This window comes from Vipera ursinii (assembly GCF_947247035.1).
Source record: "Vipera ursinii genome assembly, chromosome: 1".
Taxonomy (NCBI): Eukaryota; Metazoa; Chordata; class Lepidosauria; order Squamata; family Viperidae; genus Vipera; species Vipera ursinii.
In genome coordinates this window covers 136,081,255-136,097,307 of record NC_139512.1, presented here as the reverse complement: position 1 = coordinate 136,097,307, position 16,053 = coordinate 136,081,255, and the positions used below count along the sequence as shown (strand labels likewise).

At 38.9% G+C, this 16,053-nt stretch overlaps 2 protein-coding genes across 3 annotated transcripts in view; one reads left to right on the top strand and one right to left on the bottom strand.

The window, feature by feature from the left end:
* The window catches only part of ZRANB3 (zinc finger RANBP2-type containing 3), a gene marked incomplete at its 5' end in the record, with an annotated part of 64,899 nt that extends 57,539 nt beyond the window's left edge, over nucleotides 1-7,360 (top strand). Inside the window, 4 exons of the mRNA XM_083367384.1 lie at nucleotides 2,380-2,526; nucleotides 4,531-4,930; nucleotides 6,439-6,570; nucleotides 6,671-7,360. Of these exons, the coding sequence (XP_083223510.1) occupies nucleotides 2,380-2,526; nucleotides 4,531-4,930; nucleotides 6,439-6,570; nucleotides 6,671-6,769 (778 nt within the window). The 3' untranslated portion in view covers nucleotides 6,770-7,360. The remainder of the gene's footprint in view (nucleotides 1-2,379; nucleotides 2,527-4,530; nucleotides 4,931-6,438; nucleotides 6,571-6,670) is intronic.
* Nucleotides 7,361-7,611: 251 nt separating this feature from the next.
* The window catches only part of RAB3GAP1 (RAB3 GTPase activating protein catalytic subunit 1), a 33,362-nt gene continuing 24,920 nt past the window's right edge, over nucleotides 7,612-16,053 (bottom strand). Inside the window, exons 19-24 of one of the 2 annotated variants that reach the window (XM_083367397.1) lie at nucleotides 15,016-15,243; nucleotides 14,253-14,349; nucleotides 14,054-14,157; nucleotides 13,681-13,796; nucleotides 13,334-13,436; nucleotides 7,612-8,155 (exon numbers count right to left, since the gene is read on the bottom strand). In XM_083367397.1, the coding sequence (XP_083223523.1) occupies nucleotides 7,913-8,155; nucleotides 13,334-13,436; nucleotides 13,681-13,796; nucleotides 14,054-14,157; nucleotides 14,253-14,349; nucleotides 15,016-15,243 (891 nt within the window). In that variant the 3' untranslated portion in view covers nucleotides 7,612-7,912. Of the gene's footprint in view, nucleotides 8,156-13,333; nucleotides 13,437-13,680; nucleotides 13,797-14,053; nucleotides 14,158-14,252; nucleotides 14,350-15,015; nucleotides 15,244-16,053 lie in introns of those variants that run through there. The other variant, XR_014493039.1, reaches the window with a different exon arrangement.

The following is a 16,053-nucleotide window of genomic DNA, read 5'->3' as shown; positions in this document are numbered from 1 at the left end:
AATTCTGGGAGTTGAAGTCCACAAGTCATAAAAGGGCCAAGTTTGAAGACCCCTGTGCTAGATCAAATGACAAATGACTTTCTTCTTTTTAAAATGTCTTTGTAACCTAAGTGCTTTTTGAATTGCATAATTCAAAAAAAAAATCAACAGTAAGTGCTTTTCCCAACAGTAGTGGAAAGTTTCCGTCATAAGATTTGCATTTCCTAGTAGCTCCACTTGACCTTTTTGATAGTCTTATCACCAGTTCAGGCCTTGCTGCAAAAAGCCAAATTGGATAGTGAAATGCTACCAGGAGAAGGGATGGGTGGATTATGTTTGCCATTTTGGGGTGAGATACCATCAATATGCAGATGGTACCCAACTCGATATCTTTACCCCAGGCCCTGGAGTGATGCTAGTGTAGACATCCTATCCTAATGTCTGGATACTATTGAGGACTGGATGGGGCAGAATGAACTCTGACTCCACCCTGCCAAGACAGAATGGCTATGGATATTTGAACCCTCTGAAGAAAAGGTTCTTCCATCTCTAGTTCTGGATAGGGTGTGGCATTACCCCAGAAGACCAGGTGCGCAATCTGGGGGTCCTCCTAAACTCAGCTCCTGCTCGGAGACCAAGTGGCAGCCGTGGCTAGGAGGGCCTTTGCATACCTTCAGTGGTGCATCAGCTGCACCTATATTGATCAGGGAGGCCCTGCTCAGAGTAACTCATGCCCTTGTAATCTCTTGTTTAGACTATTGTAACACGCTTTACATGGGGCTGCCTCTGAAGAGGGCCCAGGTTATTGGGGGCAATATGCTGGCTCTGTAAATCGCTTAGAGAGAGCTGTAAAAGCACTGTGAAGTGGTATAGATAAGTCTGAGTGCTCTTGCTGTTTGGAAATTTCAACTAATATGCAGGTAATAAATGGTGCCAGATATGTCGCACACATAGCACCACATTTGCATGAGGTGCATTGGTTACTGATGTGTTTAAAGGTGTAATTCAAGTTGCTAGTTGTCAGCTTTAAAGCTCTACATGGCTGGGGACCAGATTACCTGAGGGGTTGCCTTTTTCCAAGAGTCTCCACACATCCAACCCAATCTAGCAGAATGGGCCTGCTGCAGATCTTGTCAGCAAAATAAGTGTCGACTGGCAGGGACAAGGCAAGCTTTTTCTGCAGTGGCTCCAGCTGTGCGGAAATTAGAGTCATTCCAACCCTGTTAGCATTTCGTAAGGCCTTAAAAACCTGGCTATGTTCCCAAGCCTGGGTGTTGATTGTGTCAAGGGTCCAGTTTCCTCGCTATATTGCTAACTCGCCAAGTATCTTGCCTGATATGTATGTTTATTTTGAATGTTTTTATTGTTTTTTTTATAGTTTTAAAATGTTTTTAATGTCTCAATTGTAATACATTTTTGAACTGTAAGCTGACAATTCATTGACTGAGGTGGGCAACTATAGAAATTGAATAAATTTAAAAAAAACAACTAAATAGAACTTTTTAAAATCCAGTCCTGACCCTAAAATAGGACTTAAAATGTCATTCTTGCTGTTGAACATATACTGTGGACCCCACAGATTCCACATGGGTTGCTGTTAACAATCAAGTAGCAGATCATCACTCAATATATTTGCACAGTACAGATGTAACTTTTTCATCACATATTATGATAAACAGCTTGTGTGAAGCAAATGTTCTTCAAATATATCATTTCTTTTTCCAGATTTGAGTGCTAAAATATAATTGTGAATAGAACATAAATAGAACAAGCCAAAATAATGTTCTGAGGAATTAAAAAACTTGAATTCATAATCACTCTTAAGTTATAAAAATCAGAAATTCCTCATAATGTATTTTTTAGTTTGTAACTGTTTATAACTCAGAATGGAGTAGAAAGTAATAGGGATATAGTAATAAGCCTTCAAAAGAGTAGCGAAGCTTTCTAATTCTCTCTAACAAGAATAAGATTAAAAAATACGTTTTGCCTCCAACTAGGCTGCAATAAAGCTTGCAAGTAAATAGTCTTTTTGAATGTTGAGGGTTTCTGGAATCCAAAGTTCATATACTGAAAACAAATTTCTGGCTTCCATGCCTACAGAGAAAAACCTTGTTCTGAAATTCAGTATCTGTTTGTTCAACCACTGTTTTATACATAGCTCTTTCCCAATAGACTATTTTGGAAATCTTGTGAGAAAAAGATGGATTCGGAAGCTAAAATCTGTTTCCTTGTAAGACGTCCTTACCTAACATTAACATTTTAGAAATAACGATTGGTAATTAATGCTGTAGCTTGCCCTTGGAAGGGAGGGATCACCTTACGGGGGCCCATCTGTTTGTAAATACTGCACCTCAGTTTTTAGCTTTTTCTCAAAGCTAAGAGCGGTGTTTAATATTCTAGGTACATGACAAAAGAAGACATTGCCAGAGCTTCACTGACAAAAGCTGACAGCAGTGGCGGCAGCGTTCGTATAATCACCAAAACATCCAGAGAAGTTAAAAGAGTCCAAGGAGCCTCTGTTGGAAAAGAAGATAATCATTTTATAAAGTAAGTTTAGTCGTGCTCGGGAGAAGAAAACAGAAGTACTGTATGACATTCTAATAAAGCACTTTTTCCTTGCTGTTCAATGGTGTTCAGTTCTCAGAGATTGCCTGGACAGGTCCCTGCAGTTTTCTTGGGGTTTTTTTCCAGAAGTGATTTGCCATTGCCTCCTTCCTAAAGCTGACAGAAAGTGACTGGCCCAAGTTCATCCACCTGTCTTTGTGCCTAGAGCAGAACTAGAACTCATAGTTTCCCAGTTTTACCCCGATGCTCTAACCCAGGGGTGTCAAACTGCTGACCCGTGGGCCGGACGCGTCATCCGGAAGCCGCGCCCACCCCATTGCCAGCAATGGCAAAACTGTCCCGATACGTTGCACGATGTCACATGACGTTGCGAGTTTGACATGCCTGCCCTAACCTGTACACCAAATTGGCTCTGTAATAAAGTACTTAGACCTTGATAATTGAAATTATTTTCAGAGAATTCATGCCCAGCAACTTTGGTGCCTCTTGGAGCCCTCCTCTGATAAAGTGAAGTACTAGCACACTGCACTTTTTAGTGGCAATGCTGTTAGTTAGAAAATGCCTCCCTAAGAGAAACTTTCCTGGTATCTGTTATATTTTCAGCACGTGAGGAAAATGATACTGATACCTCTAGTATTTAAACTTTAATAGACATTTTAGATTCTGGTATTCAGCTTGCAGTTGACAACAACACTTTAAAAAACAAAACAAAACAGCTAAATGATTTGGGCAATTTCTCTTAAAAAAAAACCTAGAACAATAGCTGTTTTCTTGGTAGCAGGATCACCAGCTATCATAAGCTTTCTCTTTCTGTCTTCTCTATACAGGAAAACATTTTTAGCCTCTTGTCTTTTCTATTCAGTGGGTCCTTTGTTGATTTTCTGCAGGAGCCTTAAAATCATTTCTGCAGGAGCCTTAAAATCATTTTTTAGTTTGACTCAAACCAAAACTGAAATGTCATTTTGTAAATAAAATTTAACTTAGATTCAAAAGAATCTGACAGGAAACCAATATTAAGTGTGTTAGGAAATGTGTGTAAAATAAGGCTTCACTTAGTGTTATTTGATTGAATCATTCCTTGCTATACTATGGTAAGCCTTTTATAGCATAAATGTGCAACATTTTAAAGGATGAACGCTACACGATTTTTAAGGGGCATGTTAGGAACTCCCTAAATATAAAAAAGACAAAGAATGAATATATTCAGGCCAAAATAAAATATGCTTAAATTCAATTAAATAGGGGTAAATGTATTTAATAATTTCTGTTCTTTCATTTCCTAATAAAAAATACATTTTGGCAGGAAATCTAAGGATTTTTCCAAAGGCAGCTAACGGATTATGTGGATCAATGTCTATTTCTAGGTTTTATAACTTGCTTGGGACCATAGGCTATTCAGTAATGGTGATAAATCTTATCCATTCAGTTGAATCCGACTCTTGGCAATTCTGTGGACCGGGTCTCTCCACATCTTCTGATCTTGCACTATTTCTTTGAGTTGTTCTATATTCTGTCAGCTTTGATGGTGTCCAGCCACCGTGTTCTTTGGCAGCCTGGTTTCCTTTTGCCGCTAACTCTTCCAAGCATAATTGCTTTTTCTAGTGAATATTCAGTAATGGTACATAATTGAAACAAGTTGGCACAACTGTTTCAATCCAGTGAGGAGGTTGCAATTTAACCAATGCTTTCAGCCTTTTGGGAGGGGGTGGGCAGATAGTGATAGGATCAGAATGGGAGATGTCTGAGAGGTAAAGCACCCATTTTCATTTTCTTACTTAAATCCACTAACCCTTCTTTGTGCAGTTAACATTCAACCATTTTGTTACCAAATTTCAGACACATAATCTGGGGCTGCTGAAATGAGGTGATAGGGTACATTGGTCTACAGATTTGCCTACTCCTGTCCTAATGAAGCAATGGGATACAAATGTAAAAATAATCTAGGCATTTATTAATTTATTTACTGTATTATCATTTCTCTTTTAGGTTGCCTTCAGAAGATGGGAGTTGTCCAGGTACCAGTTTAGTTTCTGACCAGATAGTTGCTGTTGAGGAATTTTCATCAAGCAAAGGCTATTTACAGGCGGTAGATAATGAAGGGAACCCACTTTGCCTAAGCTGTCAAAAGCCAACAATCCAAGATGAGGCAAAGTTAACATATACCGCCTGGGACACACGATTTTGTTCTCTTAAATGCCAGGAAGATTTCTTCTTCTATACTAGTAATAGTTACCTGAGAACTAAAGTTTTTGAAATAGAACATGGACTTTGCCAGTTATGTGGCTTAAATGCCCAAGAACTCTACCTTTGTGTCAGAGATGCCCCAAGGAGTCAGCGCAAAGATCTTTTGGAGAAATCTTGGATGTCCAAGCTTCCTTTAAAACAGGTGAAATATGTTGCTGGAATACAGGAAATTGTTCTGTGATGAATAAATGAATGGTGATTTTAGAAATATAGGGGAACTTTTAAAATCTTGTGGAAGAAGCAATTTGATCCCTTCTGATACTCATTAAAGAAGCCTTTTTTCAGGCTTCCAAAAAGCCTCGAAGTTGCAGTTGCTTATAGACATCCACATGTTAATGCCAACAAGAAACAATGGTTGGAAACTGATCAAAGAGAGAAGCAACCTGGAATTAAGAAGCAGCTTCCTAACAGTGAGGACAATTAACCAGTGGAACAGCTTACCCAGAAATCGTGGGCGCTTCATCACTGGAGATTTTTAAGAAGAAACACTAGACAGTCACTTGTCTGAAATAGTATAGGTTCTGCTTCTTGGGGGGTGGGGGCTGGACTAGAAGACCTCCAAGGTCCCTTCCAGCTCTATTCTGTTCTATTTCTATTCTATTTTCTATTTCTGTTTCTATTCCTAAAACAGCTGCAACTTTTCCTCTAGGAAGTCTAAACTTCCTTCTTTACTTCTTTGACCTCTTCTAATAAAAAGGTATTGGACTTGCATGCATGAAGGTACTTTTTCTGAATTATTTTCAAAGGCTGACAAATGACATTAAAGCTGTTTTCATGTAAAACTGCTATTTATACAATAGAATAATTAGATTGCATGGTTATTGTTATGCCGTAAATGTTATGAGCTTTCATGATCAGTCCCAAGCATTCAAAGAATGAAAATTGCGCTATTCAAACAGCTTGTTACTTAACAAGACCGGCTGCTCTCTGAACACAGCAGATGTAAACATGGTAACTGTAGTCTCAATCATATTCCTTTGCAGAATGAATTAAATTTATTTTAGCCTTTCAGAGACAATATAGCAGATCAAAACAAGAGTAGGAAATCCATATATGTATGGTTTTTTTAAAAAAATCATCTCAAAAATATTAGGTAATACTAGAACGTCAACAGAATTTATTATTTTATAGGTTTTAAATGACCAGTTTTGACAGTCACAAATTTTTGATAGCAGAATTTAGCAACTATCCCATGTGAATCTGTTTGACACTAACAGTATTATCAGCTGTGCTACATTTCGAACTCATTAGGAATAAATTTGAATCTCCAATGTACTTCCACTTCATGCTTTTAGAATGAATAGCTACAGTATCTGACTTACTTTTTGAAGGCAGGCTAACAATTATACTGTTAAGATGCATACTTGCTACTTTTTATATCAGTTTAAAAATTAAGAACAAAGCTGATTTCCCTGTGTTTGGTCTTCACAGATGTGACTTAATGATATTTGAACCGACATATAATTTATGTTTTCCTTAAATTAGTACTGCTATTTTTGTGGAACAATTATTATTTCTGAGGCACTTAGAAAATTGATTTGACTAAAAGCAACAAAAGCATACCAGAAGAAAAGATATATAAGTATATGGCTCATTTCCACTTGTAGAAGGACATGATATCTGATTGCCACTGATTCTATTTTATTTCAGTTAAATGAAATTATACTGAACCCAACTGAGGGCCATTTCTGGCAAGTGGATCATATCAAGCCAGTTTTCAGTGGGGGTGGACAATGTACTCTTGAAAACTTCCAAACACTATGTACAGTTTGTCACAAAGAGGTAAGTACAGGATGCAGCAGCAAAATACTGTAACATTCATGAACTTTCAATATTAAAAAAACTTGATTTCATATGATTTTTTTCTTTTGTATATTTTTAGAGAACAGCAAAACAAGCAAAAGAAAGAAGCCAAGTTAAAAAACAATGTGTTGCTTCAAAATATGCATCAGACATCACAAAGTTTTTTGTAAAATTATGAGAAGGTTTGATGAAATGGACGTCGCAGTTTGAATGAGTATCAATCAAGTTATTTCAAATTAAATCTTCAGGCTGAACTATTTTGTAAGTTTTTTAGTACAGCTCATTAAGAAAACACCATGTGAGAAATGTTTAAAAAGCTATATCAATATACATGTTTGTTCCTTCTAAATTTCAAGTTTAGAAAATTGAAGATTTTTTTTTTTACAAATTGTTAGCAAGGTTGATGCAAACATTTATTTAAAACCTTGGTACTGCAGCATTACTAGTACGTTTTTCTTAACATCTGATCTGCAACTGGAACTGATTGTAGGATAGGTTATATAGATTATAATCGGTATAACAATCCTTGCTGCTAAACAAAAGTATCTTTTATAAAACTAACCATGTACTAACCATGAACCATTAGTTCATCTCAAAATAAACTGTGGTACTTTTATATTAACTTTTTCCTAATTTATATAGATTGAAATATATAACACCTTTTTTCAACATATTACCCTAAAGAGCAAAACCAGCAAAATATGGATGTGTGTGCGTGTGCTTGCATGCGTAATAATACATCAAGGTTAGCATTCAAAGCTGGTAGTTGTCCAGGATTTGATATCATCCAATGCAAGTAGAGGGGTGTGACTGCTATATTAACTACCAATAATTTTCCTGACCATATTGTAACATATAAAACAAAATGATTTTAATAAGTACATTGCCATCCAGGCCACAATGAAGTGAATTTTATTATATATAATATCTATATTTGCATAGCTGTAAATAATTTAAATCCATTGATTTATTAGGTTTCTAATCTACTCGCTTTACATGAGCATAAAACAAGGCTGCGAAGCAGTTTTGCATAATTTAATTTACACTTAATAATACACAGTTCTGTGATATTTTCATTATCATTGTAAAGCAATTTTTTTAAAAGAGGAATTGATCGCTAAGTAAAGATGAGTAATCCCCCAACATCTATCAACAGACAAGGGGCTTTCATGGAAAAGATTAAAATCCCATAAATATTATCTACGTGAACTGTTTCACGTCGGCATTATTCTTGAATATTATCTTCATTTCCAGGAGACTGGATAAACATCTCTTTAATGTACTTGCTTGGGTGTCAATGTTGCTAGAGTGGATGTTAAAATCAGAAGAATGTTGTGTCGGATGAGAAGGCACCCGCAAGTCGGAAATCATCTTTTGTAAGGACACTGTACATCCGCTGAGGCAAAGGCTTAGAGTAAGGAGCAGGCCGTGGAACAGTTGTACGTAAAATAACCTCACGTCCTGCAGGGGGTGGAAAATCTGAACTCATTCCAGAATTCAAACGTTTTTCATCCATGGAGCCTGATCTTTTTAGTTCTTCCTCATAGGGCATCACTGTGGCAACCTAAAAAAAAGAGAAGCCTCAGCACTGAGACATTTTACTGGATTCACATTTGTTTTTGAGATATGATAGCATAAAAACATAAGTCAATAGATACTAAGTGTGACAAAGCACAACATTCACTGGGATATAAGCTTAAGGAAAAAGCATTTATTCTAGAGTTTCTGCTTACAAAATTGACTAGCGCTGATACAAACACGTAAAATATATGTTCTGCACCCACAAGAATATCTCCCTGAAATGCCAAAAGGAGGCTTTAAACGATGTCACGCTGATTTGTCCAACAAAGAAAGCAATTTATGTTATGAAACAACAGGCAATTGAACGCTGTGATTCAATCAAATGATAAAACTGGACTGAAATTATTTTGCTCTGACTTTCTGAATGGTGGTATCTCTAACTAGAGAAACCTACTTTAATTAGACCTGGTATCAGGATGTCATCCATTAATCGGACATTTTTTATCTATTCTAACTTAAGCTGATCCTATCACACCTAAATGAAATTTTAAACTGATTTGAAATACTGTGCTTCAACAGAGCTTCTACTCAACTATCAAACTATAACTTCTGCTTGGTTCAAATTAGCTGACCAGCTACTTCACACATCTGTACTGTACCACTGTGAAAATGAAGATTTTTTCCCCCCTTCCAATATCAAGATGTAAGAATTGGGGGGGGGGAGAGAAACTCCAGAGAAAATAGCTGCAAAACAAATGGATAGTAGTTTACGATTACTTTCATCAAGCAAAATGGAGAACATATCATTTTATACAATGTATATTTTAATGCTATCAGAATTTGGTGCTTGAAATGCAAACATGATGAGTAAAATACAGCTATATTACACAGAAAAAGTTGAAAGTTATAAAAATCTAGAAACCCATTTTATGCATCCATTTTCAACAGTTTCCTTCATTCTCTAGTGATATCAATGCTCAGTTAATAAAAAAAATGTCAATGCTTTAAGTTGTGCAAATAAGCAGTAGTTGAGCCATATGCTATGCTGCTGCAGCCTTCATACCCATGCACCTACATGAAGTTAGGCAGATGACTAGAAACGGAAAAAAAAATCTAGTTACCTCCTCAGATGATTCAGTCAGCTGGGTAAGAAAGAGAATCAATGGTGAAAGGCAAGTCAGAGATGACTCACATAGGGTTAAAGAGAGGTTTCAGAACAGGGGCAGCAGCCTTACAATTGGATTTGTTGCTATCTATAGAAACGGATAAACACTTGGAACACAAAATAGATCTAAGAGAAACTGATAATAGGACCAGCACAAAGTAAACAATCAATTGCATCACTATAGTCCAGGGGTAGGCAACCTTGGCTCTTTTACGACTCATGGACTTCAACTCCCAGAATTCCTGAGTCAGCATAGCTGACTCAGGAATTCTGGGAGTTGAAGTCCATGAGTCGTAAAAGAGCCAAGGCTGCCTAGCCCTGCTACAGTCAAGTCCATGAGATTTTGCTGTGAAGCTGTTATAAACCATGTCTATCCTAATTCAGTAATTGATGGAGGCAGGACCTTTTGACCTCTGTAGCCACACACATTTACTATTAGGATTTCTAAAGGGAATTCCTATAAACGTGCATTCTACTTCAATGAATCAAATCACAAGACAAGTAAACAACCCCTGCCAGGGTAGGCGACCTTGGCTCTTTTATGACTTGTGGACTTCAATACCCAGAATTCCTGAACCAGCCATGCTGACTCAGGAATTCTGGGCGTTGGAAGTCCACAAGTCAAAGAAGAGCTAAGGTCGCCTGCCCCTGACCTATGCCAATGTATCTTTTGTGCATTAAAGTACATGCAGGAGATCGTATCAATGCTTTTGTATTAATCCAATGTGTATAATATTAAGTAAGTTGGCCCTCAACTTACAATAGCAATGGCTGTCTCTGTGCGAAACAATCGTAAAGTGAAATTAGCAATAGCAATTCCACAGTTACTAGGTGAGGCAACTTCCTTCTGGCTTCCCACAACTAAAATAAATGGGGTGGAATCCAGCAGGAAGCTGCAAGTCCCAGACCGGCAGTCAGGTAAGCAGCTGCTGCAGAGTGAGGGAGGAAGCAAAGAAAAGAACGAGGTGCAAGGGATTGTGAAAGGTGCGTGGGAAGGATAAAGTGTGTGCAAGAGGCGGGGGGAGGATGCGTGTACAAAATGCAGCATGGGTTAGGGAGGGTCTGCAAGGGTGTGACACGGGTTGGGAGGGGGTTATGCAGGAGGCATGGCAAGTGTTTGAGGGAGTTGTGCAAGAGCCGCAGAAGATTTGGGGAGGTGCAGCACAGGCCAGGTAAATCAAGGTGAGGGACGGGGAGGATGTATGCCAGGCACAGGAGGAGTGAGGAAGAGGAGCAGTTCAGTAATTTCAAATAGTTACTGACTGACTAGTCATAGGTTTCACAGGTTCTCAATCTACGACTATTCAATAAACTGTTTGAAATATGATGGCGTTAAAATGAATGGTGGTGATTAAAAGTAGTCTTTGACGTTCCAGCAGTACCTTCTGCACAGTTCATAATCTGTACCCACATACATCCTGACTCCCACTACACTGTTTGACCCAATAACCTTATTGCAGAAATGCCTGTGTAGATTATAAGAAGCTTGTTTTTAAAAGCTTGCTTTTAAAACTAAAGGTAAAGGTTCCCCCGCACATGCGTGCTAGTCGTTTCCGACTCTAGGGGCCGGTGCTCATCTCTGTTTCAAAGCCGAAGAGCCAGCGCTTGTCCGAGGACGTCTCCGTGGTCATGTGGCCGGCATGACTAGACGCCAAAGGCGCACGGAACACTGTTACCTTCCCACCGTAGTGGTCCCTATTTTTCTACTTGCATTTTTACGTGCTTTCGAACTGCTAGGTTGGCAGAAGCTGGGACGAGTAACAGGCGCTCACTCTGTTACACGGCACTCGGGTTTCGACCAGCCAAACTGCCGACCTTCTGATCAACAAGCTCAGCGTCCTAACCCACTGAGCCACCGCTAGCAATATATTAATAATTGAAAGAGGGTGCCATGCTAGAATGGGTCACAGTGGCTCTCTATGATGCATCAATTTCTGTTCTAGCAAGTAAACCCAACGTCACAAACACAGGCTGCAAAGTCCCTCAGAAAAGATTAAAATCTGTTTCAGATAAATACAGATGAATAGAGAAGGAACTATTAGCATTGGATGCAGTATCTGGATAGCCTCATAAAAATTCCTTTTGGGAGGAACCAAAAGACTTTGGACAAAGAGAAGCAAAGAATCCTGAACATGCTCTATTTATTGGTAATATCTAAACCAAAATAAGCCACTAACTTGCAACAGTTAGTCTAGGAATGAGGAGAACCAAGTTGGTATCCCTGCCTATTCATGAATCTTATGACTGGGCTAGTCACGCTCTCAGATCCACCCAATTCAAAAGGTTGGGGAGAATTATACCTGTTGCCCTGAATTCCAAGTCAGAGAGAAAATACAACGCCATCAGAGTACAATTGAAGCCGGTACTGATTAGAGGAGGGCGTGGAAATGCAGCATAAGGTGACTTTTTTCCTGCACCAAACAGCAGTATTTTTTGCTTTAAACTTCTGGTTGTGCACCAGTTATAGTCTACTCATATGGCTCCTTGCATCCAAGCCTCAGCTTGACTATTTTAAATCATTCTGTTAAGATTTCTTCCATCTGTCATGCTTTTTAAGTCTTCACTTCCCCTCATACTTTTTCCATTTTTTTAGGAACTTGGTAGCTCTTTAATTCTGTCCCTATGGTTTGGTTTGGTTTTATTTGATTTCTATACCGCCCTTCTCCCTAGGGACTCAGGGCGGTTCACAGGGCGGTTCACAGGGCATATAAATAACGATACAAAAGTTAAAAGGAAATTAAACCAGTGCCCAGTTAAAAAACAACAATAATAAAGTACTAAAAATCAATTTAAAAACCCATATTCCCCCATCAGGCCAGACCAGCTAATTCAAATAAGTGGGTCTTCAGCCCGCGGCGGAAGGATCGGAGGTCTGATGCCGTCCGGAGCTCAACCGGCAGTTGGTTCCATAATGCCGGAGCGCCCACAGAGAAGGCCCTCCCCCTGGGGGCCACCAGTCGACATTCCCCGACCGGAGGCACCCTGAGGAGGCCCTCTCTGTGGGCACGTACTGGGCGGAGGGAAGTTGACGCCGGCAGCAGGTGGTCCCTGAGGTAACCCGGACCCATGCCGTGTAAGGACTTAAAGATCATAACCAGGACCTTGAACCTCACACGGAAGACAACTGGTAGCCAATGCAGCTCGCGGAGCAAAGGTGTAACATGGGAGTACCGGGAAACTCCCAAGACAACTCTCGCGGCCGCATTCTGTACCAGTTGGAGCCTCCGAGTGGTCTTCAAGGGAAGCCCCATGTAGAGAGCATTACAGTAGTCAAGGCGAGAGGTCACGAGCGCATGAGTGACCGTACACAGAGCATCCCGGTCCAGATAGGGCCGCAACTGGCGCACCAGGCGAACCTGGGCGGAAGCCCCCCTAGTCACGGCCACTATATGATCTTCCAGAGTAACCCGTGAATCTAGGAGGACTCCCAAGTTGCGAGCCCTATCCACGGGGGGTAAAAGCTCACCCCCCATAGAAAGAGATGGAACATTTTGAATGTCCCGGGATGCCGGAATATACAGCCACTCAGTCTATGCCTGGTGCCATTACCTAATCCATCAAGTTGTTCCAGTCCTGTTCCTAAATCAATACCACACAGTGAGATGAATACAGGTACATTTTATAGGCTACTACCATCGTATAGTATGATTAAATATTAGGCTTGAAAATCATTCACTACTATTGCCAAAGGCAAACTTGATCTAAAACAGTACTACGAGTATCACATCTTTTGAATTAATGCCATATCACATTAAAATACAGCAATCTGTTGGGAGTTTTGTAAACATTTCATAAAACTACTTCCTGAAAAGAACAGGTTCTACCATTTTCTTATTTAGTTGGAGTTTTAACACAGAATTATATTTAGTTTTTAAACATTCATGCAATTTGGTTATTTTAGTTAGGACAGACTACTATCACAGCTATTTCTCCGGAAAATACACCCATTAGTGTATTATGCAAAAGCAAATTTTCAAAACCTGGCATTCAAGTATTATAAGGAAAAAGAACAATTGTTTTAGAAGTATATTAGAGAAACTTAGCAGTTCATCTTACCCTTTGTGCATTCACAAAAAGTTTGTGAATTATAATACCAGCAGGCCCTCTTCCGGCACCAACGACTGATACTTCTGGTTGTTCCAGAAAGGAATGTACAAATCTGACAGCATAGGAAAAGTGGGAGGGAATATATCAGCAAAAGAAAAATCATTTTTACACAGACTGTTTTAAAAACACTGGAACACTGAAAGTCCTCAACTGATATTCACATTCAACGAAACATTTTCAATTGATAATTCTGAACAAATGATTCAGGTTGCTTTATCTAGGACTGAAAACCTTGTAATTAATTCCCCCCTTTAAGGGAACTTTAATCATTCAAGTTTATCAAACAAGCCACTTACTTTTCTAGATCTTTGCGTTCTTCTTCTTTACTACATTTTTCTACTCCAAATTTTGCTTTTAGAGACCTTGCCCGAGCAATAATGGCTTCCACATTCATAATTTGACCAATGATTTCCTGGGAAAAGACAAAAAACAAAAACCCAATTTTCCCTACTTGTCATAAGTCACATATTTCAAAGCTTTGCTCAAACTTTTAACAGAGCTGGGTTCAGTAGAATTTCCCAGGATTGCTCATCCCCTTCTCTCACATAGTTAAGACAATCGTATATAACCTCTTTTTTTCCCCCTTGTGATTATCATAAAATATTTATTTAAAAGCTACATTTTTAAAATGTTTTTCTTGGACGTTATTAGGAAAATAAAATTCCTTACTTCTAATTTTTTGTCTTCTGGATTTGGGAACCGGAGAATTTTACTGGAATGGCTGATTATCTGCTTAATTATCTTCTTTACTAACCCAATCTCTTCCAGAGATTCTGTTGGGAGGGGAAAAGCCCATGAAGTACATTGTAGTAAAAGCACCCTATTTTTACTTGAAACATACAACCTTGCTTGTTAAAACGTTATTTACCTTCTTCTTTTACCTTGAGTACGGCTGCGTGGATGACACAAGAAAGAAGATGCCTTGCAAGATCAGCTGGTTTCTGAATGGCTAAATAGTGTAGGACCTGAAGGTACAGTAAGCCAATTAGAGTGCCATAATCTTGCTGCAAAATTGGCAACCCATCTTTCAAGGCTTCAACACTGAAGGTTGCTCATGTCCTTTCTTAAGCACTCAGTCAAAAAGCATCTTTCTCAAGTCTCTGAAGGGAGGGCCCACTCTCTGAACGTGCTTCTAAATTTATCAAGTTTATCTATTTTATAACTGAAAGGAACAATTTCAGTATAGCATGCTAGGTAGCAAAAAAAAGGTGATGAAAGACCGAGACAAAAGCCAAGAAAGTAAAATTCACTGTACTTATTGCTTAAAAGGAAAACGGGCTTAAGTTCAAAAGTAACTGAAAGTCACTCCGTTGCTTCATGTTCTTGTGAATAATTTGTTTACATGTTTCCACATTCAAAGTGGTTGCCAATTTTGACGATTATATCTCCAAATGTAACGTGCATTATCCGGTCTTACTTTAAAAGTGACCTGCCTAGTTGGTTACCATTGTGAGCAACACTACAGAAATTCCATACAAATACAGTACAACAAAAATAAGCTAAGCTAATAAATGAAAGTGCCTCTAATGGACTTTCCCCAGTCTATACTAGGATGGGCACCATGGAAGCTTTCAGATCTTCTAGAATTAAAATGGAAATGTCTCGGGAACTCCGCTAAGCATCTTTTTTACCTTCTCTGCCTCACGGGTGTCATCAAAAAGGCGCCTCTGCCTCCTTGCTGGAACAGATTTTGCTGTTTCCCATGCTTCAACCCACATATTACTTGGAATCTTCATTCGGGCGCTCAGCTCACCCTTGATTACTACACCCCCCTTTTCATCCACAGTTTCCTCTTCAATGTAATCCCGGGGCGAATACCATCTCACAAAATCTTCTAGACAACAACCAGGGTTGGCAGCCTAAGAGGAACAAAGGGGGGGGGGGGGAGGAGAGAACATGCTTATTTCTATGTAGGCCATGGTTATCCAAACGTGAATGAAGACAAATTGTCCTGGGCCGCATATAAGATACATAATAAAGTTAATGTACATAAATATCAAACTTCCTTTATTTTAATCATCTTGTGGGGCCATATTAGTAGCTGTCCAGAGCTGCAAGTTGGTCACACCTGATATGGATCTGCCAGACAATTCTTTTTTTGAAAAATAAGAGCACTTTCATCTTTTTAAAACCTGAGCGCACAACATTCAAAATGAAAGCCTACCTTCCTAACATTGTAATTTTCAACTTGTCTTAACATGATCCTAGATGTGACTATTGCTTATAAATTTGCAAATGGTTATATGACACATACAAATCAGATCTGGGTTAGATTTTTTTTTTTCAAATGAGCCCAACTTTTCAATACAAAGACGATTCTGATCACTGGTAATGTATTTAAAAGTAAGGTTATTTCAGAAACTGGGAGTTCTTTAAAAGCTCAACTATTTTCTATACCGTGGGATGTACAGATAGCAAAATGTCTTCAAAGAAAAAACAAGAAAATCCAGTTGCCTCCCGGAAAAGTACCTTAGGTTGTATCACGGGAGGGAGGGCAACCTGTAGCCTTACAGATGTTGATGAACTGCCAATTCCCCGATTCCTTCACCATTGATTTGGTAGGCTGGAACTGAGGGAACATTCCAATTCATTCCAAACTGGAAGGACACCACGGATGTCATGGATATAAATACAAAAACGTTTTATCACCATTTTGTTCTTTAAAATAA